This window comes from Salmo salar, chromosome 27 (genome assembly GCF_965601325.2).
Source record: "Salmo salar chromosome 27, fSalSal1, whole genome shotgun sequence".
In the NCBI taxonomy this organism is placed as follows: Eukaryota; Metazoa; Chordata; class Actinopteri; order Salmoniformes; family Salmonidae; genus Salmo; species Salmo salar.
In genome coordinates this window covers 5,239,919-5,264,577 of record NC_138317.1, presented here as the reverse complement: position 1 = coordinate 5,264,577, position 24,659 = coordinate 5,239,919, and the positions used below count along the sequence as shown (strand labels likewise).

Below are 24,659 nucleotides of genomic sequence, written 5' to 3'. Positions count from 1 at the left end.
TGAGCATGTGATTAAAACTAAAATAAGCATCAGAAAATGCATATCAAGATTCTGATAGACCTCAGTCAATAGCATATATGCATTGTTCGTGCTGAGAAAATATACAATACTGTCAGTATTTGTCATCAAATAGAGAAAATGAGATGTCCAAATAGGCCTATCATGTCTGATATCTGGAAGAAATCCCCAAATTATGTGCATGAAAGAAAAATATGAATCACATATTTGTCAAATGACTGAGCATGTGATGAAAACAGAGAAATGCATTAGAAATTGTCCTTATCTTCAGCATATCAAGATTTGGATATGGACCGCAGCCAAAATAAGCTTATCTGGAATCAATATACACTATATATACAAAAGTATGTGGACACCCCTTCATATTAGTGGATTCGGCTATTTCAGCCACAGACGTTGCTGACAGGTGTATAAAATCGAGCACACAGCCATGCAATCTCCATAGACAAATATTGGCAGTAGAATGGCCTTACTGAAGAGCTCAGTGACTTTCAAAGTGGCACCGTCATAGGATGCCACCTTTCCAACAAGTCAGTTCATCAAATTTCTGCCCTGCTAGAGCTGCCCCGGTCAACTGTAAGTGCTGTTTTTGTGAAGTGGAAATGTCTAGAAGCAACAACGGCTCAGCCGCAAAGTAGTAGGCCACGCAGGCTCACAGAACGGGACCGCTCACAGAATGGGTGAGTACTGAAGCCCGTAGCGTGTAAAAATCGTCTGTCTTCGATTGCAACACTAACTACTGAGTTCCAAACTGCCTCTGGAAGCAACGGCAGCACACAGGCCTAAGATCACTATATGAAATACCAACCGTCGGCTGGATGGGTGTATAGCTCGATGCCATTGGACTCTGGAGCAGTGAAGAATCACGCTTCACCATATGGCAGTCCGACGGACAAATCTGAGTTTGGCGGATGCAAGAAGAACACTACCCGCCCCAATGCATAGTACCAACTGTAAAGTTTGATGGAGGAGGAATAATGGTCTGGGTCTGTGTTTCATGGTTCGGGCTAGGCCCCTTAGTTCCAGTGAAGGGAAATCTTAACGCTACAGCATACAATGACATTCTAGACAATTCTGTGCTTCCAACTTTGTGGCAAGAGTTTGGGGAAGGCGCTTTCCTGTTTCAGCATGACAATGCCCCTGTGCACAAAGCAAGGTCCATACAGAAATGGTTTGTCGAGATCGGTGTCGAAGAACATGACTGGCCTGCACAGAGCCTTGACCTCAACCCCATCGAATACCTTTGGGATGAATTGGAATGCTGACAGTGAGCCAGGCCTAATCCCCCAACATCAGTGCCCGACCTCACTAATGTTCTAGTGGCTGAATGGAAGCAAGTCCCCACAGCAATGTTCCAACATGTAGTGGAAAGCCTTCCCAGAAGAGTGGAGGAGCAAAGGGGAACCAACTTCATATTAATGCCCATGATTTTGGAATGAGATGTTCGACGAGCAGGTGTCCACATACTTTTGGTCATGTAGTGTAGCTTCATATCTTCACAAAACACAGATGTTTGATGTATACAGTCAGTATTTGTCAACATCAAGAGAGAAAATAGGATGTCACATATCTTATGATATTGAATGAGTCCTTATCCGGCCATAGGAAATGTCCATGTGTGATATTCCGAGGAATCCTAATATTATATTTGTCTAAAAGACACATCTGGATTCAGAATTTGTCAGAATATGGTGCATATCCACAAAACTGAAAACATGCATTGGAAATGGTCTGTATTCTCTAGAATATAAAAACACTTGTCATGTAAAGATATCCCCTGATATGGACCCTTTTCGCCCTGAGCAGTACCTGTAATCTGGTTCAGGTTATTAATCAACCTACCAGGGTGTTTATAAACAGTACAGGAACTATACCATATACATGTATTGATGACATTTTTACCAATGCTACAGAACTCTGCTCAAAGCTGTATCCATACCCATTGGATGTACTGACCATAGATAGTATAGTGGCCCAGTGGCGATTTTAGCATGTGAGTCTTGGTGGAGAAAAATAAATTATAAATAAAAAGTGGGATGCATGCAAGCAAAGCTACTACACAGCACAACACTAAACGATACAATAATTGGAGTATAACATTGACAAACGGGGCCTACATAAAGCTGTCCCAACAGCAGTCCCAACATCTTACCACTGCTACACCTGGCTATCAGCGGAGCCTTGTCTGGCAGCGAAACAGTTAATTTAGGCTCATTTACTGCCTTTTAAAAAAACATAACTGATTTGGCTGACTTGCTTCAACAAACGTGGTTTCTAATGACATTTGAGATGTACAAACTATGGCATAATGGGACGACAAGCGGATAAGAGGTGATTACAATTCTATAAAACAGGTTATAGGCTACATGTGCACCACCAAGTCAGAACAGTTGGCAAAATTAAGAGGGGTAAATAGACCAAATTATTAGGGTGAGGCACATGGGCTACTAACATCTTACTACACAACATACACTTAGTATTACTTTCTTAGCTACAGTATACATATCTCTCTGGCGTATTACATCATTTATATAGCAGCATACAATACATTTTTGGACTCACCTTGTTGTGCTCACTTGAACAGGAAGGTGGCATGGCGGTCCTTCATGGGCAAATTTTGTCATCAAAGTATGGAATTCTCTGGATATATGGTGCTTTCAAGACAACTGGGAACTCAGAAAAAAACAAAGTCGAATCATAATGACGTCATTGATCTTCAGGTTGTAGCTCTAGAAAGAAGCCCGAGTTCCCGATTTACAATTCTGAGTTGGATGACCGTTCAAAACCTGTTTCCCAGTTGTAGCTTGTTTTTTTCCAGAATTCCCAGTTTCTTGAACTCACTGAAGTCAAGTTTTCACAGTTCTGAGTTAAAAGTTGTTTTGAGCGCGGCACAAATCATGCTTCATTGACAGCATGGCCAATGTTGAATGTTTGTCATTTTATATTTGGAAAAGGGACACTTTATCCCAGATTTGGGACCACACAGCCACTCCACTGAATAGCATGCTAGTGATTGCTTTGCAATGCTTGCAGTTAGCCACTGTCACTGATTCCTTCCAAACCACTCATTGTTGAATTTACGATTTCCAACTTGTTGTATAATGTTTATATCCAATGGCCGATGAGCACCCGACATGTTTTATCTATAATTTATCTTCATTTGACAAGGATTAAAAAGGATTTGCCAGGAGATTGTCGACTTGACTCATGATGATAACTGCTAGCTAAGATTTTGAAAGTAGTCTCAACGTCAACAGTGAAGTGGCGACTCTGGGATGCTGGCCTTCTAGGCAGAGTCGCAAAGAAAAAGCCATATCTTGGATTAAGATGGGCAAATGAACACAGACACTGGACAGAGGAACTCCGCCTAGAAGGCCAGTATCCCGGAGTTGCCTCTTCACTGTTGACGTTGAGACTGGTGTTTTGCGGGTACTATTTAATGAAGCTGCCAGTTGAGGACTTGTGAGTTGTCTGTTTCTCAAACTACACACTAATGTACTTGTCCACTTGCTCAGTTGTGCACCGGGGCCTCCCACTCCTCTTTCTATTCTGGTTAGAGCCAGTTTGCGCTATTCTGTGAAGGGAGTAGTACACAGCGTTGTACGAGATCTTCAGTTTTTGGCAATTTCTCACATAGAATAGCCTTCATTTCTCAAAACAAGAATAGACTGACGAGTTTCATAAGAAAGTACTTTGTTTCTGACCATTTTGAGCCTATAATCGAACCCACAAATGCTGATGCTCCAGATACTCAACTAGTCTAAAGAAGGCCAGTTCTATTGCATCTTTAATCAGGATAACAGTTTTCAGCTGTGCTAACATAATTTCAAAAGGGTTTTCTAATGATTAATTAGCCTTTTAAAATGATAAACTTGGATTAGCTAACACAACATGCCATTGGAACACAGGAGTAATGGTTGCTGATAATGGGCCTCTGTACGCCTATGTAGATACTCCATAAAAAATCTGCCGTTTCCAGCTACAATAGTAATTTACAACATTAACAATGTCTACACTGTATTTGATCAATTTGATGTTATCTTAATGGACAAAAATGTGCTTTTCTTTCAAAAACAAGGACATTTGTAAGTGACCCCAAACTTTTAAACGGTAGTGTATGTGTTCTGGCTTTTCAACCTCTGCCATATCATGGATTCAGAGCTATCTATCTACTAGAACACAGAGGATTTTCTTCTCCAATGTTAAACATGTAAAGTGTGGTGTACCACAGTACTACTCTCTTGTGCCTCTGCTCTTTTCTATTTTCACTAATGACCTGCCACTGGCATTAAACAAAGCCTGTGTCTCTATGTATGCTGATGATTCAACCATATACCTGTCAGTAACCACAGCTAGTGAAATCACTGCAACCCCAAACAAAGAGTTGCAGTCTGTTTTAAAATGGTTGGCCACTATTAAACTATTCCTGAACATCTCTAAAACTAGGAGCATTGTATATGGTACAAATCATTCCCCAAGTTCTAGACCTCAACTGAATCTGATAATGAATAATGTGGCAGTTGAGCAAGTTGAGGAGACTAAATTACTTGGTGTTTGTTGTAAATTGTAAACTGTCATGGTCAAAGCATATTGATTCAATGGTTGTAAAGATGGTCTGTCCGTGATAAAGAGATGCTTTGCTTTTTATACACCACACTCCACAAAATAAGTATTACAGGCTTTAGTTTGTGTCACGTCCTGACCATAGAAAGCTGTTATTTTCTATGGTAGAGTAGGTCAGGGCGTGACAGGGTTTTGTTTCTATTTTGTATGTATTGCATAGTTTCACAGTTCAATAAAATATGTGGAACGATAATCACGCTGCACTTTGGTCCGCTCCTTCATCTTACGACAACCGTGGCAGAATCTCCCACCACCAAAGGACCAAGCAGCGTGGAATGGACCAATGGACTTGGGAGAAGATACTGGATGGGAAAGGACCCTGGAGGCAGGCTGGGGAGTGTCGCCGTCCTAAAGAGTAGATTGAGGCAGCGAAAGCGGAGCGGCGATATTACGAGGCACTATACCAACCACAAGGCAAGTGCGAGAGGCAGCCCCACACGGGGAGATTGGGAGACTCAGGGTGGAGACCTGAGCCAACTCCCTGTGCTTACCGTGGGGAGTGAGTGACGAAGCAAGCACCGTGCTATGCGGTGATGCGCACTGTGTCGCCAGTGCGCATTCACAGCCCGGTGCGATCTGTGCCTGCACCCCGCATTTGTCGAGCTAGGTTGAGCATTCAGCCAGGAAGGGTGGTGCCAGTTCAGCGCTCCTGGTCTCCAGTTCGCTTTCTCGGTCCAGGATATCCTGCGCCGACTCTGCGCACTGTGTCGCCAGTGCGTATTCACAGCCCAGTGCGTCCTGTGCCAGCGACCCGCGTTTGCCGGGCGAAAGTAAGCATCCAGCCAGGACGGGTTGTGCCAGCTCTACGCTCGAGACCTCCAGTGCGCCTCCACGGCCCTGTATATCCTGTGCCTGCCCCACGTACCCGGCCTCCAGTGAGTCTATCCAGCCTGGTACGCCCTGTGCCTGCTCCTCGCACTTGCCCTGAGGTGCGTGTCACCAGTCTGGCGCCACCTGTGCCAACCCCACGCATCAGGCCTCCAGTGAGCCTGCCCAGTCTGGGGTGTCCTGTTCCTGCTTCTCGCACTCGCCCTGAGTTGCGTGTTACCAGTCTGGCGCCACCTGTGCCAGCCCCACGCATCAGGCCTCCAGTGCGCATTCCAAGTCCAGAGCTTCCGGCGACAGTTCCCAGTCCAGAGCTTCCGGCGACAGTTCCCAGTCCAGAACCTCCTGAGAAGGCCCACAGTCCGGAACCTCCTGAGACAGCCCACAGTCCGGAACCTCCTGAGACGGCCCACAGTCCAGAGGCTTCAGCGACGTTCCCCAGTCCAGAGTCTTCAACGACGTTCCCCAGTCCAGAGTCTCCAGCGGCAGTCTGCAGTCCAGAACCTCTGGTGATGATCCACGGTCCGGGTCCTTTGGCGACGATCCAGGGTCCGGTGACACAACAGCGGAGGGATCAGCGGGGGGAGCGGGGTTACGCCCTGAACCGGAGCCGCCTCCTCTGCTGGAGGATCTGCGGGATGAGAAGGTTCTGCGTATTGCACCAGAGCCGCCATAGACATTAGTCACCCTCCCTAACACTTTTTTTTCATGTTTGTTTAGGTGTGTTCGGAGTCCGCACCTTTGGGGGGGGTACTGTCACGTCCTGACCATAGAAAGCTGTTATTTTCTATGGTAGAGTAGGTCAGGGTGTGACAGGTTTTTTTTTCTAGTTTACATTTTCTATGTTGTTATGTTCTAGTTTTTGTATTTCTATGTTGGGTTTTGTTTGGGATGATCTCCAATTAGAGGCAGCTGGTCATCGTTGTCTCTAATTGGAGATCATACTTAAGTAGGTGTTTTTCCCACCTGGGTTTGTGGGAGATTGTTTTTGAGTATGTGTATGTTAACTCTTCATCATGGTTTGTTGGTTTTGTTTATTACGTTTATTTTATATGTATTGCATAGTTTCACAGTTCAATAAAATATGTGGAAAGATAATCACGTTGCACTTTGGTCCGCTCCTTCATCTTACGACAACCGTGACAGTTTGATTGTATCTTGGTTATTGCCCAGTCATATGATCAGGTGCTGCAAAGAAGGACCTAGAAAAACTTATTCAATGTAATCAGAGGGATAAAACTAATATTATGCATGCCAGTCTCTCTTGGCTTAAAGTAGAGGATACTGACTGCATACTTTTTTTTTATACAAAACAATATGTTGAAAATTCCAAATTGTTTGCATAGTCAACTTACACACAGATCTGATACACTTATCCCACTAGATATGCCACGAAGGGTCTTTTCACAGTCTCCAAATCCAGAACAAATTCAACAGAGATACCGGGACGAGATCCTGAGGCCCATTGTCGTGCCATTCATTCGCCGCCATCACTTAATGTTTCAGCATGATAATGCACAGCCCCATGTCTTAAGGATCTGTACACAATTCCTGGAAGCTGAAAATGTCCCAGTTCTTCCATGACCTGCAGACTCACCAGACATGTCACCCATTGAGCGTGTTCCAGCCAATATCCAGCCACTTCACACAGCCATTGAAGAGGTGTGGGACAACATTCCACAGGCCACAATCAACAGCCTGATCAAATCTATGCAAAGGAGATGTGTCGTGCTGCATGAAGAAAATGGTGGTCAAATGAGATACTCACTGGTTTTCTGATCCCCGCCCCTACCTTTTTTTAAGGTATCTGTGACCAGCAAATGCATATCTGTTTTCCCAGTGAAATCCATAGATTAGGCCCTAATGCATTTATTTTAATTGACTGTTTTCCTTATATGAACTGTAAATCAGTCAAAACTTTGAAATTGTTGCATGTTGCATTTTTATTTTTGTTCAGTAATAGTTCTGTCCTTGAGCTGCTCTTGTCTATTAATGTTCTGTATTATTTCGTGTTTCATGTTTTGTGTGGACCCCAGGAAGAGTAGTTGATGCTTTTGCAACCGCTAATGGGGATTCTAATAAAATACCAAACACCTCACCGGGCGGATCGTCAGCCTGTACCATGCTGCCTGCCTTTCTGGTGGAGGTGAGAGATGCAAGGGAGTTGAGAGAGGAGAAGAAAAGCATCTATGACCAATGGAGACTGTTCAGGTGTTCATGATCTCTATCACAGAGGAGTGAGTCTAAAGAACTTTGCTTTAAGCTATGGGATACCGCAGCATCTGTCACATTCCTCTTCGTCAGAAGATATGTTGAAATCGCTGTCGGACAAAGTGGACCAATATGCAGCGGATTGCGTGCTCATCATCATTTATTTTCAATGTGAACACGAGGAAAAAACAATAAACAAAACTCACGACAGGAACAGTATAGCAGGCTAAACAAAAGCAGTGCTAACATACAACTACCCACAAGTGACAAACAAAACACATACCTACTTATAGGACTCCCAATCAGAGGCAACTAGAAACACCTGCCTCCAATTGAGAGTCCAGCAACCAAACCTGCACATAGAAAACTTAACCTAGAACCTACTCATACAAAAACATACACCACAAAACCCCGGAACACATAAATAACACACCCCTCTAAGCTATACACAAAAAACCCCACCATACAAAACAAACATACCTCTGCCACGCCCTGACCAAATAATACAAATAATCCTCTATACTGGTCAGGACGTGACAGCATCATCCTTACAGGATAGACCTTCAAAGCTGCTGGACTGCTGCTGTTCACATTTGTATTGATTATCCCTCAGTATCTATGGAACTTGATGCCTAATGCAGTATTGCACGTTTTCAATGGTCAAATCATGTTGAATTAGGATAGTATAAACTTGAGAGTTGTATTATGTGTATTCAAAATGCTAAAAGTCCAATGGATTTCTAAGAATAAGATGGACTTTAAACAGGATGTACATTCCAATGTTGTCATCAAAGGAATCTTTCAAAGACATCTTGGACAGGACATGTAAGTCCAACGTTCCAGATTTGTGTCTACGTGAATATGACTGAGTGGGAATATGAGAGAGAGAGAGGGAGAGTGAGAACTCCACTGTAGTCCACTCTCCTCAAGTCCCACTGATTCTGCTCTTCCCAGCCTGGCTGAATCCTCTTTTCCTTATCAGGCCAGCACAGGCTGCATCGGCCTCTCCCTGCTCTGACAGCAGCGACAACAATGGGCCAGCGATACCACCGTGCTTCAGAGAGGGGAACCTGCCACAGGCGCAGATTACACACACACATGCACACGTGGGTACACATGCACGCATGCACACACACGCACACACACACACACACACACACACATTCCAAACAAATACAAGCGAACATATTCTAACTTTGCAGAAATCAAACAAATTTAAGTAAGTTGGTGGAATGATAGGTCACAACGATTGTCTCCTACACTGAACAAAAATATAAACGCAACATACAACAATTTCACAGATTTGACTGAGTTACAGTTCATATAAAGAAATCAATCAATTGAAATAGATTCATGAGGCCCTCATCTATGGATTTCACATGACTGAGAATACAGATATGCATCTCTTGGTCACAGATAGCTTAAAAATTAAAGGTAGGGGCGTGGATCAGAAAAGCAGTAAGTATCTGGTGTGACCACGGCCCACTGTTGATCTCGTCACGGTATCTCTGTGCATTCAAATTGCCATCGATAAAATGCAATTGTGTTCGTTGTTCGTAGTTTATGTCTGCCCATACCATAACCTCACCGCCACCATGGGGCACTGTTCACAACGTTGACATCAGCAAACTGCTCGCCCACACGACGCCACACACACCATCTGTCTGACATCTGTCTGGTACAGTTGAAACGGTACAATTGAAATCTGGATTAATCCGTGAAGAGCACAATTCTACAGCGTGCCGGTGGCCATCAAAGGTTAGCATTTGCCCTTTGAAATCAGTTATAACGCAAAACTGCAGTCAGGTCAAGACCCTAGTGAGGACGATGAGCAGGCAGATGAGCTTCCCTAAATCAGTTTCTGACGTTTGTGCAGAAATTATTTAGTTGTGCAAACCCACAGTTTCATCAGCTGTCCGGGTGGCTGGTCTCAGACGATCCCACATGTGAAGAAGCTGGATGTGGAGGTCCTGGGCTGGCGTGGTTACACATGGTCTGCGGTTGTGAAGCCGGTTGGATGTACTGCCAAGCTATCTAATACGACGTTGGAGGCAGCTTATGATAGAGAAATTAACATTACATTCTCTGGCAACAGCTTTGGTGGACATTCTTGCAGTCAGCGTGCCAATTGCAGCTCATACATATTATATACATTTTACAGACAGAGTATATTTTACAATAGTTATCTTTTGTTTGTTTTTAGTCCCATCCTTAAGCTACCCTCAAGCCCTCCCATCTCCTGAGACCATCCAGTTTTGATTTCTGTTTGCCATATATTTTTCAACTGTACTGTCATACAAAAGTTCCAAACCTACTCTATATACATTTTACGGACACAGTATATTTTAAATTTAGTTATCTTGTTATTTTTTGTCCCACCCTTCAGCTCCATTCAACCCCTCCCATCTATCTCTGAAGACCTTCCAGTTTTGATTTCTATTTGCCATATTTTTAAACTGTGCTGCGATGTTTTAGAAAAATTTGGAACCCTTTCTGTTCTTATAGTTTCTACAGATTTTAAATTAAAGATAAACATTTTTGCTAAGAGTATGACTATGAATTTTTTAATCACCCAGCAGTGTTATTTGCAGAGTTAGCTCCAAGTAAATGTTGCAATTCTTCAGCCATTCACAGCAAAATCTGCAGTGCTGGGATGGTTGTATCCCTCATATATATATATATAATGTTGTATAATCATTTAAATTGAAAAACTCAAAGTTTTGAATCCAGCGTCGTTTTGTTTATTGGTTCATAAACCATGTGCCATGGAATCGGTATATCAAAAATCTCTTCCCAACTATTTAGCATTCTATATGGCACAGCTATCCATTTTTTGGTCTTGAAATGAAACTGGTATACTTTGTTGTTTATCACAATTTTCTTTATTAACCAATGTTGGTCTTTAATGCAGGGCCGACAGACCGGTTCCTTAGTTTCTCCCACTTTCTCTTGCCTCTTCCCATTTTATGCTGCAATTAGTTGGTTGTAATTTTGAGTAGAGCAGGCATTTCCATATATTTTTGTTAGCTGCATGTGTGACAGAACTCCACCAGTCCTATTTATAGTATAATTTACAAAGATGATAGTTAAAAAAACAAAAACATAGTTTTTTTTTTAAAATCAATTAGTATATTTGAGGTTAAGCATAATATTTGTTTTTGCAATATTTGTTCTATCTTTTCTGTTGGATTAAACTGAAATTGCAACCAATTTTTTATGGCTTATTTTAAAAATAGCAACATTTTGGATATTATTTCATTTTCAAATAACTGAAAGTGAGAGGTTGTAATCTGAATAAAAAGAAAAAGGCCATTCTTTAACATGGGGTGTGACATTCTTACTAATCTGCTAGAGAACCAGTTCGGATTTAAGTACAGTATATGTTTTGTATGACTGAAGCCTTTAGTGCGAGGTCTAATGCTTTAATATGTATAATTTCTGCCCTCTGAAATAATATTCATTATATACAGTTGAAGTCGGAAGTTTACATACACTTAGGTTGGAGTCATTAAAACTCATTTTTCATCCACTCCACAAATGTATTGTTAACATACTATAGTTTTGGAAAGTCGGTTAGGACATGTACTTTGTGCATGACACAAGTAATTTTTCCAACAATTGTTTACAGAGATTATTTCACTTATAATTCACTGGATCACAATTCCAGTGGGTCAGAAGTTTACATACCCTAAATTGACTGTGCCTTTAAACAGCTTGTAAAATTCCAGAAAATGATGTCATGGTTTTAGAAGCTTCTGATAGGCTAATTAACATCATTTGAGTCAATTGGAGGTGTACCTGTGGATGTATTTCAAGGCCTACCTTCAAACTCAGTGCCTCTTTGCCTAACATCATGGGAAAATCAAAAGAAATCAGCCAAGACCCCAGAAAAAACATTGTAGACCTCCACAAGTCTGGTTCATCCTTGGGAGCAATTTCCAAACGCCTGAAGGTACCACATTCATCTGTACAAACAATAGTACGCAAGTATAAACACCATGGGACCACACAGCCGTCATCCTGCTCAGGAAGGAGATGTGTTCTGTCTCCTAGAGATGAATGTACTTTGATGTGAAAAGTGCAATTCAATCCGAGAACAACAGCAAAGGATATTGTGAAGATGCTGGAGGAAACAGGTACAAAAGTATCTATATCCACAGTAAAACGAAACCTATATCGACATAACCTGAAAGGCCGCTCAGCAAGGAAGAAGCCACTGCTCCAAAACCGCCTTAAAAACCAGACTACGGTTTGCAACTGCACATGGGGACAAAGATCGTACTTTTTGGAGAAATGTCCTCTGGACTGATGAAACAAAAATAGAACTGTTTGGCCATAATGACCATCATTATGATTGGAGGAAAAAGAGGGAGGCTTGCAAGCCTAAGAACACCATCCCAACCGTGAAGCACGGGGGTGGCAGCATCATGTTGTGGGGGTGCCTTGCTGCAGGAGGGACTGGTGCACTTCACAAAATAGATGGCATCATGAGGTAGGAAAATGATGTGGATATATTGAAGCAACATCTCAAGACATCAGTCAAGAAGTTAGAGCTTGGTTGCAAATGAGTCTTCCAAATGGACAATGACCCCAAGCATACTTCCAAAGTTGTGGCAAAATGGCTTAAGGACAACAAAGTCAAGGTATTGGAGTGGCCATCACAAAGCCCTGACCTCAATTCTATAGAAAATGTGTGGGCAGTCCTGAAAAATTGTGCGGGAGTAAGGAGGCCAACAAACCTGACTCAGTTACACCAGCTCTGACAGGGGGAATGGGCCAAAATTCACCCAACTTATTGTGGGAAGCTTGTGGAAGGCTACCCGAAATGTTTGACCTAAGTTAAACAGTGTAAAGGCAATGCTACCAAATACTAATTGAGTGTATCTAAACTACTGACCCACTGGGAATGTGATGAAAGAAATAAAAGCTGAAATAAATCACTCTCTCTACTATTATTCTGACATTTCACATTCTTAAAATAATGTGGTGATCCTAACTGACCCAAGACAGGGAATTGTTACATGGATTAAATGTCAGGAATTGTGAAATACTGAGTTTAAATGTATTTGGCTAAGGTGTATGTAAACTTCCGACTTCAACTGTAAATAGGCCCGTTTTTAATTTTGTCTGGCTTGCCATTCCAAATAAAATTGATGTCACGCCCTGACCTTAGAGAGACGTTTTATTCCTCTATTTTGTTAGGTCAGGGTGTGATGTGGGGTGGGCATTCTATGTTGTATATTTCTTTGTTTTGACTGAGTGGGCTCCCCAATCAGAGGCAGCTGTCTATCGTTGTCTCTGATTGGGAATCATACTTAGGCAGCCTTTTTCCACCTGTGTTTTGTGGTTAGTTTTTTTCTGTTTAGCATTCTGTGCCTGATGGAACTGTTCGCTTTCGTTTTGCTGTTTTTTGTTTATTTCTTGTTTGAGTGTTTCTTGGTAATAAATATCATGAACACTTACCATGCTGCGTTTTGGTCCACTTCTTCTTCAACAACAAACGACGACCATTACAAGTGAATATTTGTTTGCTAATATAATTTTAAAAACGAATCGCTCAGTGTAGGCAAGGCCATAAGCAAATAGGTAAACTGGGATATGACTAAAGAGTTAATCAGGGTGATTTGTCCACAAATTGACAGGTATTTTCCTTTCCATGGTAGCAATATATTATCTATTTTTGATAACATTGTAATAAAATGTGAGAATTTCTTTCTTTTGGGATATGAATACTTCACCGTCAGACCATTTTATTGGTAAACTACCCCGCCCCCCAAAAATGTTGATCCAATAGGTAATATAGTAGATTTTTCCTAATTTGGTTATAATCCAGAGAGGTTAGAAAAGGTCTCTAGATCTAAATTGTGGAGGGATCTAAATTGTGGATTTAAAAGAAAACATGAATCATCATCGTACAATGACACGTTTCTTTAAGCCCTCGGTTTCTAGCCCTTTGATATTATTGTTGGATCTGATTTTAATAGCTAACATTTTGATGGCCATAGTAAATAGATATGCCGATAGTGGATAACCTTGTTTTGTTCCTCCTGACAGTTTAATACTTAATGATAAGTAGCCATTATTTACTATTTTACACCTATACATAACTATAAGAGATTCTCCAAAATTGAAATATTCCAGTCATACTTCCCAGATTTTTCATAGTGTTCTATTGTTTCCAGTACTTGCCCTATTATATCTCCAATGTTTCGTCCATGTAAAAAAACTCTGATTAGTATGAATAATATCCAACAATCCCTTTTTAATTCTATGCACTATGCATTTTGCATCACAACACTGAATTGTAAGGGGCCTCCAACTGTTAAAATGGACTGGATCTTTATAATTACCACTTGGGTCCTGTTTCAGTAATAATGAAATCAGACCTTATTATTGAGTATCTGATTATCTACCATTTTTATAGGAGTGGCTAAAACATGCTAATTAACGGTAGTCTGAGTACATCACAAAAGGTTTGGTATACCAAAACTGGTATGCCATACAGCCCTTTCCCAGACTTAAAGGCTTTAATTTTATCAAGAAGTTCCTCCTCTGTATGTTGGCCTTCACATGGGTCTTTCTGTACAGCTGTTAATTTTACATTATTAATAGAAACAAATCCTTACAATTAACTTCGATTAATGGAGATGGAGGAGACGGAAATTAAAACATATGCTTAAAGTACTTTGCTTCCTCTTCCAAAATCTAGTTTGGTGAATCATGGGTGACTCCATCATTTGTAACAAGTTTCAGTAAATTATTTTTGGTAGCATTTCTATGTTAAAGATGAAAAAATTTAAATGTAAAAAAGATTTTGGTGCATTTCCCCCATATTTCATCCAGTTTACTTTATTTTTTATAATATATTACACTCAATCTTTTTTAAATAAGTTCCTCCATTTCTTTTTGTTTTTCCTCTAATGCATTCTGTGCTTCTAAAATGGCATTGTTGGTTAACGGCTTGTAATAAAGCATTTCACGGTAAGGTCTACACCTGTTGTATTAGATGCATGTGACAAATACAATTTGATATTGGTACAGCTTTTATTTGTATCTATCTTTACGGCTATTCCATCTATTTTTGTTAATATGCCAAGAAGGCCAGTATCCAGGAGTCACCTCTTCACTGTTGACGTTGAGACTGGTGTTTTGCTGGTACTATTTAATGAAGCTGCCAGTTGAGGACTTGTGAGGCATCTGTTTCTCAAACTAGACCCTCTAATGTACTTGTCCTCTTGCTCAGTTGTGCACCGGGGCCTCCCACTCCTCTTTCTATTCTGGTTATAGACAGTTTGCGCTGTTCTGTGAAGGGAGTAGTACACAGCGTTGTACGAGATCTTCAGTTTCTTGGCAATTTCTCAAATGGGATAGCGTTCATTTCTCAGAACAAGAATAGACTGACGAATTTCAGAAGAAAGTTATTTATTTCTGGCCATTTTGAGCCTGTAATCAAAACCCCAAATGCTGATGCTCCAGATACTCAACTAGTCTAAAGAAGGCCAGTTTTATAGCTTTTTTAGTCAGAACTACAGTTTTCAGCTGTGCTAACATAATTGTATAAGGGTTTTCTAATGATCAATTAGCCTTTTAAAATGATAAACTTGGATTAGCTAACACAACGTGCCATTGGAACACAGGAGTGATGGTTGCTGATAATGGGCCTCTGTACGCCTATGTAGATATTCCGTTAAAAATCTGCCGTTTCCAGCTACAATAGTCATTTACAACATTAACAATGTCTACACTGTATTTCTGATCAATTTGATGTTATTTTAATGGACAAAAAATGTGCTTTTCTTTCAAAAACAAGGACATTTCTAAGTGACCCTAAACTTTTGAACGGTAGCGTATATTATGTCATAAAAAGTCAGTTATAAATTATTCTGTCCTGGTTAAAAACATGTTGTCATCCAATGGGCTTTGATTAAATTTGCAATATCCTCACCCACATGGAAATTCTGTAAGAGTAATGTATATGTCACGGATTTCTTCGTCGCCAGACGACATAGCGAAATCATCGTTGGAGAAAGTGGACCAATACGCAGCGGGTTGCGTGTTCAACATCATAATTTATTAAACGAATGAGAACACGTGAAAACAAGAAAACAAGAACAACGAATGACAGTTTCGCAGGCTATGCCTAGCAGTGCAAAATACAACTACCCACAAAACACAAAGACAAACACACCCTATTATATAGGACTCCCAATCAAAGGCAACTCAACACACCTGCCTTCAATTGGGAGTCCAACCCCAATTAACTATACATAGAAAAACAAACCTAGAACCTATACCAACAACTAACACCCCACTACACCACACACAAAACCCCAAAATACAAAACAAGTATACCTCTGCCACGTCCTGACCAAAATATAATACAAATAATACCTAAATATTGGTCAGGACGTGACAGTATATGACAATTATTTGATGGTCTGACCACATTCTGTCCCCTATAAACACTTTTTAAACTTTTGGTGCCAGCGAGAATGACATGTATATTTCACTAGGTCAGGATATTTAAGCCTCCATATATCCAGTAGTTCCAATATATCCATGATATTCGGGATTTCCTTAAGTGCATAAGGGTGATTTGTAGTGTGATTTTTAAAACCGTATTATAATCTCCCACCATAATAATATAGTCTTGTATTGCTTGTTGTAGGCTTGATAAGTTACAGTATTATATATATTTTTAAAGAATAGTGGATCATCATTATTTGGACCGTATAGATTAATGAGACAAATCTGTTTATGGTCCAATAACATAACATCTAATAACATCTACCTTGCGGATCTGTTTGAACAACTTGCACATTCGGATCAAAATTATTGTTAATTAATATCATCACCCCTTTTGAGTTTCTTTCGGATGGGATAAATATATTTAGACCCCCACAGGCCTTTTTCCACACAACTTCATCTAAAATAGTGGAATGAGTGTCCTGCAAACAATAGGTACTATATTCCTTCTCTTTTAGCCAGGTAAATACGGATCTTCTTTTCTTATCTAATCTAAGCCAGTGGTTCCCAAACTTTTTATAGTTCCGTACCCCTTCAAACATTCAACCTCCACCTGCGTACCTCCTCTAGCACCAGGGTCAGCACACTCTCAAATGTTGTTTTTTGCCATCATTGTAAGCCTGCCACACACACACTATACGATACATTTATTAAACATAAGAATAAGTGTGAGTTTTTTGTCACAACCCGGCTCATGGGAAGTGACAAAGAGCTCTTATAGGACCAGGGCACAAATAATAGTAATCAATAATTTTGCTCTTTATTTAACCATCTTACATATAAAACCTTATTTGTTCATCGAAAACTGTGAATAACTCACTACAGGTTAATGAGAAGGGTGTGCTTGAAAGGATGCACATAACTCTGCAATGTTGGGTTGTAGAGTCTCAGTATCAAATCATTTTCCACACACAGTCTGTGCCTGTATTTAGTTTTAATGCTAGCGAGGGCCGAGAACCCACTCTCACATAGGTATGTGGTTACAAAGGGCATCAGTGTCTTAATAGAGCAATTTGCCAAGGCAGGATACTCTGAGCGCAGCCCAATCCAGAAATCTTGCAGTGGCTTCTGATTTAAATACAATTTTCACAGAACCGCTTGTTGCAATTTCAATGAGGCTCTCTTGTTCAGATATCGGTAAGTGGACTGGAGGCAGGGCATGAAAGGGATAACGAATCCAGTTGTTTGTGTTGTCCGTTTCGGGAAAGTACTTGCGAAATTGCGCACCCAACTCAGTCAGGTGTTCGCTATTTCACATTGTCCGTAAACTTGAGTTTATTTGCATACAAAAAATCATACAATTATGGAAATACCTGTGTGTTGTCCTTGTTAATGCAGACAGAGAAGAGCTTCTCTTAATCATAGCCTCAATTTTGTTCCGCACATTGAATATAGTTACTGAGAGTCCCTGTAATCCTAGATTCAGATCATTCAAGCAAGAAAAAACATCACCCAGATAGGCCAGTCGTGTGAGAAACTCATCATCATGCAAGCGGTCAGACAAGTCAAAATTATGGTGAGTAAAGGAAACTTTAAGCTCATCTCTCAATTCATCAAAAACATGTCAATACTTTGCCCCTTGATAACCATCGAACTTCTGTATGTTGGAAAAGTGTTAAATGGTCGCTGCCCATATCATTGCATAGCGCAGAAAATACACAAGAGTTCAGGGGCCTTGCTTTAAAACCTCTTGGCGTTCCCCTAGGATAGGGGGCGCTAAAGCGATTTTAGAAAAAAATGTGTGCCCATTTTAAACGGCCTCCTACTCAAACTCAGAAGCTAGGATATGCATATAATTAATACTTGTGGATAGAAAACACCCTAAAGTTTCTAAAACTGTTTGAATGGTGTCTGTGAGTATAACAGAACTCATATGGCAGTCAAAACCCTGAGACAGATCGAAACAGGAAGTGGAATTCTGAATTGCGAACTCAACTTCATCACGTTGCCTATTAATCACACTGTGAGCTATGGTTCATTGAGCACTTCCTATTGCTTCCACTAGATGTCCCCAGTCTTTACAAAGTGGTTTGAGACTCCTACTGTGAAAACTGAATGAATGAGACGCTGTGGAACGTGGTCACACGGAGAGGGCCATCACCATTATGACGCCGACGCCCCTGGTTACCCTCCCCTTCCGAAACGTTTTGAAACACAATGCAATCGTCCCCCTCGAATCTTATTGGCTCTCTTGTTGAAAAACGCCCTGAAGATTTATGTTATACAACGTTTGACATGTTTGAACGAACCTAAATGGAAAAAAAATGCATTTTCTCGAAATGGCTGTCCCGTGGCCGACGGAAGTTTTGGAGCAGCCTTCAGACGCGCTAACAAGAACAAGCTCTTGGAACATAAAGGAGTATTTTTTTCGAACGAAAATACATTTGTGGTGGACCTGGGATTCCTGGAAGTGCTTTCTGATGAAGACAACCAAAGGTAAGGGATTATTGACAATACTATACAAGACTAGATGTGATATGCGATTGTTCCAAGATGGCGCTGACCTGTAACGTTAGCCTATTTTTCAGAGTATCGCATCCCCTTTCATCGCAAAGTATGATTACCCAGTAAAGTTAATTTTAAATCTGGCATTACAGGTGCTTTCAAGAGATATTCATCTATAAATCTTAGAATGACAATATTACATTTTAAAATCGTTTTCGAATAGTAATTTAGTAAATTGTAGCTCTGTTTCATCGGATGCATTTGAGGGAAAATAGTTAGTCAACGTTACGCACCGATGTAAAATGCTGTTTTTATATATAAATATGAACTTTATCGAACAAAAGAATGCATGTATTGTGTAACTTGATGTCCTAGGAGTGTCATCTGATGAAGATTGTCAAAGGTTAGTGCTGCATTTAGCTGTGTTTTGTGTATTTGTGATGCATGCTAGTTGCTTTGAAAATGGCAGTGTGATTATTTTGGGCTGGGTACTCTCCTAACATAATCTAATGTTTTGCTTTGCTGTAAAGCCTTTTTGAAATCGGACAACGTGGTTCGATTCAGGAGAGGTGTATCTATAAAATGGTGTAAAATAGTCATATGTTCGAGAAATTGAAGTTATAGCATTTATGAGGTATTTGTATTTCGCGCGACGCGATTCCACTGGCTGTTGACTAGGGTGTCCCACAGGTTAACTGCCAAAAGCATTTCCAACGCCCTCACCTCAATTGCGTTGTATACAGTAATTAAAACATTTAAAATAAATATATATAAACTGTCACGAATGTGTGTAGGAACGGACCAAGGCGCAGCGTGCGTATCGTTCCACATCTTTATTATATTGTGAAACTAGCCAAACAAACAAACAACAAATCGTGACGACAGCGGTGCAACACGCACTAACTCAAAATAATCTCCCACAGACACAGGTGGGAAAAACAACTACTTAAATATGATACCCAATTAGAGACAACGATGACCAGCTGCCTCTAATTGGGAATCATACAAAACCCCCAACATAGAAAAAAGAAACTAGAACACAACATAGAAAAAAGAAACTAGATAAACGTAATCTAGAATGCCCACCCAAATCACACCCAGACCTACCCAAATAGAGAAATAAAAAGGTTCTCTACGGTCAGGGCGTGACATAAACACATTTTGCATATCTTAATTTATTTCCACAATTAACAAATGATATGCGTAATAATGTATGCAGTTCATCCAAAGGATTGTTATCTATAACCAGGATTGGCATTACAAAAATTACATTTTTGGCAAACAGTTATTGTGATTTATCCTGTATTGTCCCTAACATCATTACCCCATAGCAACAGATGTGGGATATATACTGTACACACACACACACACACTCCCCACCCTTTCCCCACAAACAACCACAAGCTCAGTTGTTCCATCCCCGAGCCCAAATCAAGAGGAGACTTGAGGTGTGAATGCATATGCAGTTGTAGCTGTTTGATCAGACATGTAAAATTGAGCAAGAATGGGGAGATTTGATCAACCAATTTCAAATCCTAGCTGATGGAGTTCAAATACACCCCCCTACCCTGAAACACACACACGCTGGTCCCCAGTTGTGACCATTTCCCCAATCATCTCTGTGTAGTCAGACCTTTAGATTATTTTGTGCCACCAGGGTCACAATACTTTTCCCCCTCTCTGATTGTCGTAGTGTGACCCCCCTCTCCGTGGGTTTCTGGTCTTTCTGTCTTGGCTGCGTATAGGCTACTTGCAGTAGGCCTATAAAACAGATAAGAAATTCTCCTGAGTGTGTGGGTCGCTCAGGTGGGTGTATAGGGTTAAGGACTGTTCCATCATGATAGGACAATAAATACATAAACTATATTTAGAATTTCCTTTAAAATGTTTATCCCATATCTGCACAAAATTGAAAGCTCTCTCTGTCACAACTCCTGCTCGCAGACACACACACACACACACACACACACAGGCTTTGGCATTTGCAACCATTTTCCTTTTTCATTCACTTAACTCCACACTTTTACAAACACAAAAACACACACCCCACCTTCCATCACAATACACCCGCACATACCCACATACTGTGCCTTCTATGTCCTCTGTTTGCTGTGTTTTTATCCCTGCAATGTTGATTTCTACCTAATTTCTGGCTTTTAAGTACTTTTGTGGTCCAGTTCCTTATATTTGAAGATGTATTATTTCAGTATTTATCATTCCTTCTAATGCTGTCTTATATCTATTTATAAATACTAAGAATAGAATGTCGAATACTAATTATTTTTACAACATTCCCTATCTTGAATGGCATAGTGTATTTGTAGTTTATTTTTGTATCAATTGTTGTAAATTATTGTTTTTCAGTTGTTGTTTTTTTACAATCCCTACCATGGATAGTATTGGGTGTTCCATTATTTGACTCCTCTATGGAAACTTTGCATTATTTAGAATAGCCATGGAGAAGTGATTGGTGTCTCGGAAGAGTTGATTATCAGTGTACAGTTTATCGACTACGAGAGCTACACATTTCCCTTTTAGTCTATTCACCTTGAAGAATGGGTACAGAACTTTGCGTCGTTCTGCAATTTCCTCCAGAACTGATCATTCATTCTTATTTTCATGCCAGCGAGTCTTTTGCCCAGGCTTTTAACCATTATTTATGTTTAAAGAATGCAAATTTGGCAACGATTGGGCACTCGTATCTCTGTCCAAAACGGGGTACCTGTTCGAGTTTGATTTTGTCGACAGTATCGCCTGGGATCTGTAGCGCTTTAAAAAGGAATTCTTTCAACACACTTTCAGGATCTTCACCCTCATTTTCTTTAATAGCAGTAAGTACCAGATATTCTTGCATGGATCTAGTCTGGATTCCAAGTCAGGCTTCTCTCAGAAACATGCTCTCCTTTTTAAGTTCTTTAATGTCCGTTTCAATAGTATTGATTTTTAAGCTTGTTTGTTTCTTTCTCCATTGTCACAGGTTTTTCATTTCATTTCGAGACTCACCTTCATCGCTTTACTGACAAGTTCACGTACGCCCAACTTATAATTCATTGATTTTAGCAGGTTGGTTTCAACTCTTACCGTACCTGGTGGTGAAAAGCATAAATCATAGGTGTCTGTCGAGGAATCTCGTACTTTTCTCTTGGAGTTTGGTTCTCCGTTTTTTTCCCTGTTTCCTCTCCAACATGTTTTGGCCTTGACTGTGTTCGTAATATTTATCAATAAACTTCTCTCGCCTTTTTTATCCAGCTTGAATGCTATTGCCCACGAGTAAATAGATCAGTATAGTACTACTATTTAGTCAGTTTTAGATATTGAATATTGCAATTTCTCATGAGGCATTTTGCACCGCCATCTTCAGTCCGCCATCTCTGTCCCTCTAGTGTCACAGTATTACTTTAGTCACCTGTGTAATGATCATACTTTTTAATCAGTTTATGGATATGCCACCCCTGTCAGGTGGATGGATTATCTTGGCAAAGGAGAAATGCTCACTAACAGGGATGTAAACTAATTTGTGCACAACATTTTTGAGAAATAAGCTTTTCGTGCATATGGAACATTTCTGTGATCTTTTATTTCAGCTCCTGAAACATGGGACCAACACTTTAGATGTTGTATTTATATTTTTGTTCAGTATAGTTTGTGAAAATATGGAAATGTTTCATGTCATTGGGAAGATCTTTACAATATGCATTGTATATTTGGACCCATCCAAATATAGTTATCATATCGTTCATATCACATCTCCAGAACATAAACGGTGTTCATTACTGAGTAGCCTACCATGTAACTTCCTGCTGTGGTCATTTCGATCTTCCCCTCGAAAGGACCCCATGTGAAGCCCACAGGAAGTGCCTGGCGAGAACGTGTCTGCCACTCTGTACCGTCATAGAGAATCTCCAGCTCTCCTATAAAACAGAGCACAATCTGGATTTAGATTATTTATTAACATTCAATCATGGCTCAGCTTGAGTTCATAATTCTTTAATAAAAACTGTTTTCTACTCCATATTATCTTAATGAGGCACCACACCACTGCAGTAGCATTTTCAGTCAAAGAGAGTACTAGTGTATGATAGTCTTTGTTACACTCTTAGAAAAAAAGGTACTATCTAGAACCTTAGGGTTCTTCAGCTGTCCCCATGGGAGAACCCTTTGAAGAACCCTTTTTGGTTCTAGGTAGAACCCTTTTGGTTTCAATGTAGAAGCCTTTCTACAGTTATTCTACTGGGAACATAGGTAGAGAACATTTATCACAAGGTCCCTTCAGTGTATTTCAGGATTACTTCCTTCCCCATCATACTGAACACCACCACCACTATCACCATCATCACTGAGCCCCTCTTCCCTCTGCAGTCAATTAACAGATCATAAACTTCACTAAAGCGACTCTCCCTAGCTTCGATCCTTGATGACCTAGTTGTCTCTTTGATTAGGCTTTAGCCCCAGCAGTTTGACAGCCAACAGATAGAGTGGATTAAGCCTCTTTGTCCATCCGGTTTTGATGTGAATAGTGGAGGAGAGTGTTGGGAGTTGAGACGGAATTTCAAATACCTGAGGGCTATTGGCTACTGGCAAGCGGATTATCTTTTCTAGCCCTATTCCTAACCATGATCTTGGAGATGATAGTTTCTTCCGTCTATTTTCGTTTGACTCTTTGATGAAGCCTAAACTCTGACCCGAAAGAGCGTTGGATATTATTGACAATTTCAATTTATTTTGGGAACATCCTCAGCTCTTAAAAAGGGACAGGTTGCACCCAAACAGGAGAGGAACTAGGATGCTGAGTGCTAATATCAAAGAGGTACTACAAAAATGACGGGATATCAGTCCTTGCCGGCAACAGGTAACCGTCATTGACTCTTGTTTTAATCCACGTCCTCATTCTAAGGCATAGGCCTAATGGTTCAGTTCTAGGCAATCTTGTACTGTATCTATTCCAATTAAAGCCTACCACATGACATTTTCTAATATTTTCTAAATGTACTTGCTAAACATGGCATGTACGTATTTGAAACTCCCTCTGATCTGAAATCCAACACCTGCGGCATTGGATTGATTCACGTAAATGCCATAAATTGTATTTAGAAAATGTATTTTATTGTAAATCTGGCTTCTCAAATGAAGGTGGACATGGTTATAACTGAACCTTGGCTAAAGAAGTCTACGACAGACTCTGATTTGTCTCTGATTGATTATAATGTTTTTAGATCTGACAGAGTTGGCAGAGGAGGGGGTATTGCCATATACATAAAGAGCAACTTAAATGTTTCTGTATCCATTACACCCTCTGTCCCTAAGCAATTTGAATGTCTTGTCTTAAATGGCCCTTGGTAATAATGCCCATCTGACGCTAGCAGGAATTTATCACCCTCCTTCGGCCTCCTTATGTGCTATTAACAAATTGTCTGACCTGCAGACTAACTATGCTACATCCGAATAATTAACAGTGGGTGGTCTTATTCTGGATTGGTTGATGCCAGTATCTGATCAGCTGAAAGATATTTGAATTGAGCTAAATCTAACTCAGCTGATAACTACTCGCCTCAACTTGAAAGACTCTCTTAGATATTATTCTAACACCAGTCTCAACATCAACAGTGAAGAGGCGACTCCGGGATGCTGGCCTTCTAGGAAGAGTTGCAAAGAAAAAGCCATATCTCAGACTGGACAATAAAAAGAAAAGATTAAGATGGGCAAAAGAACACAATCACTGGACAGAGGAACTCTGTCTAGAAGGCCAGCATCCCGGAGTCGCCTCTTCACTTTGACGTTGAGACTGGTGTTTTGCTGGTACTATTTAATGAAGCTGCCAGTTGAGGACTTGTGAGGCATCTGTTTCTCAAACTATACTCTCTAATGTACTTGTCCTCTTGCTCAGTTGTGCACCGGGGCCTCCCACTCCTTTTCTGGTTATAGACAGTTTGTGCTGTTCTGTGAAGGGAGTAGTACACAGCGTTGTACCAGATCTTCAGTTTCTTGGCAATTTCTTGCATGGAATAGCCGTC

At 40.5% G+C, this 24,659-nt stretch overlaps 1 protein-coding gene across 1 annotated transcript in view; it reads right to left on the bottom strand.

The window, feature by feature from the left end:
• LOC106588221 (zinc finger protein ZFPM2) overlaps positions 1-24,659 on the bottom strand; it is a 103,885-nt gene that overhangs the window by 36,035 nt on the left and 43,191 nt on the right. The window contains exon 3 of the mRNA XM_014176998.3: positions 22,435-22,559. Coding sequence (XP_014032473.2) covers positions 22,435-22,559 — 125 coding nt within the window. The remainder of the gene's footprint in view (positions 1-22,434; positions 22,560-24,659) is intronic.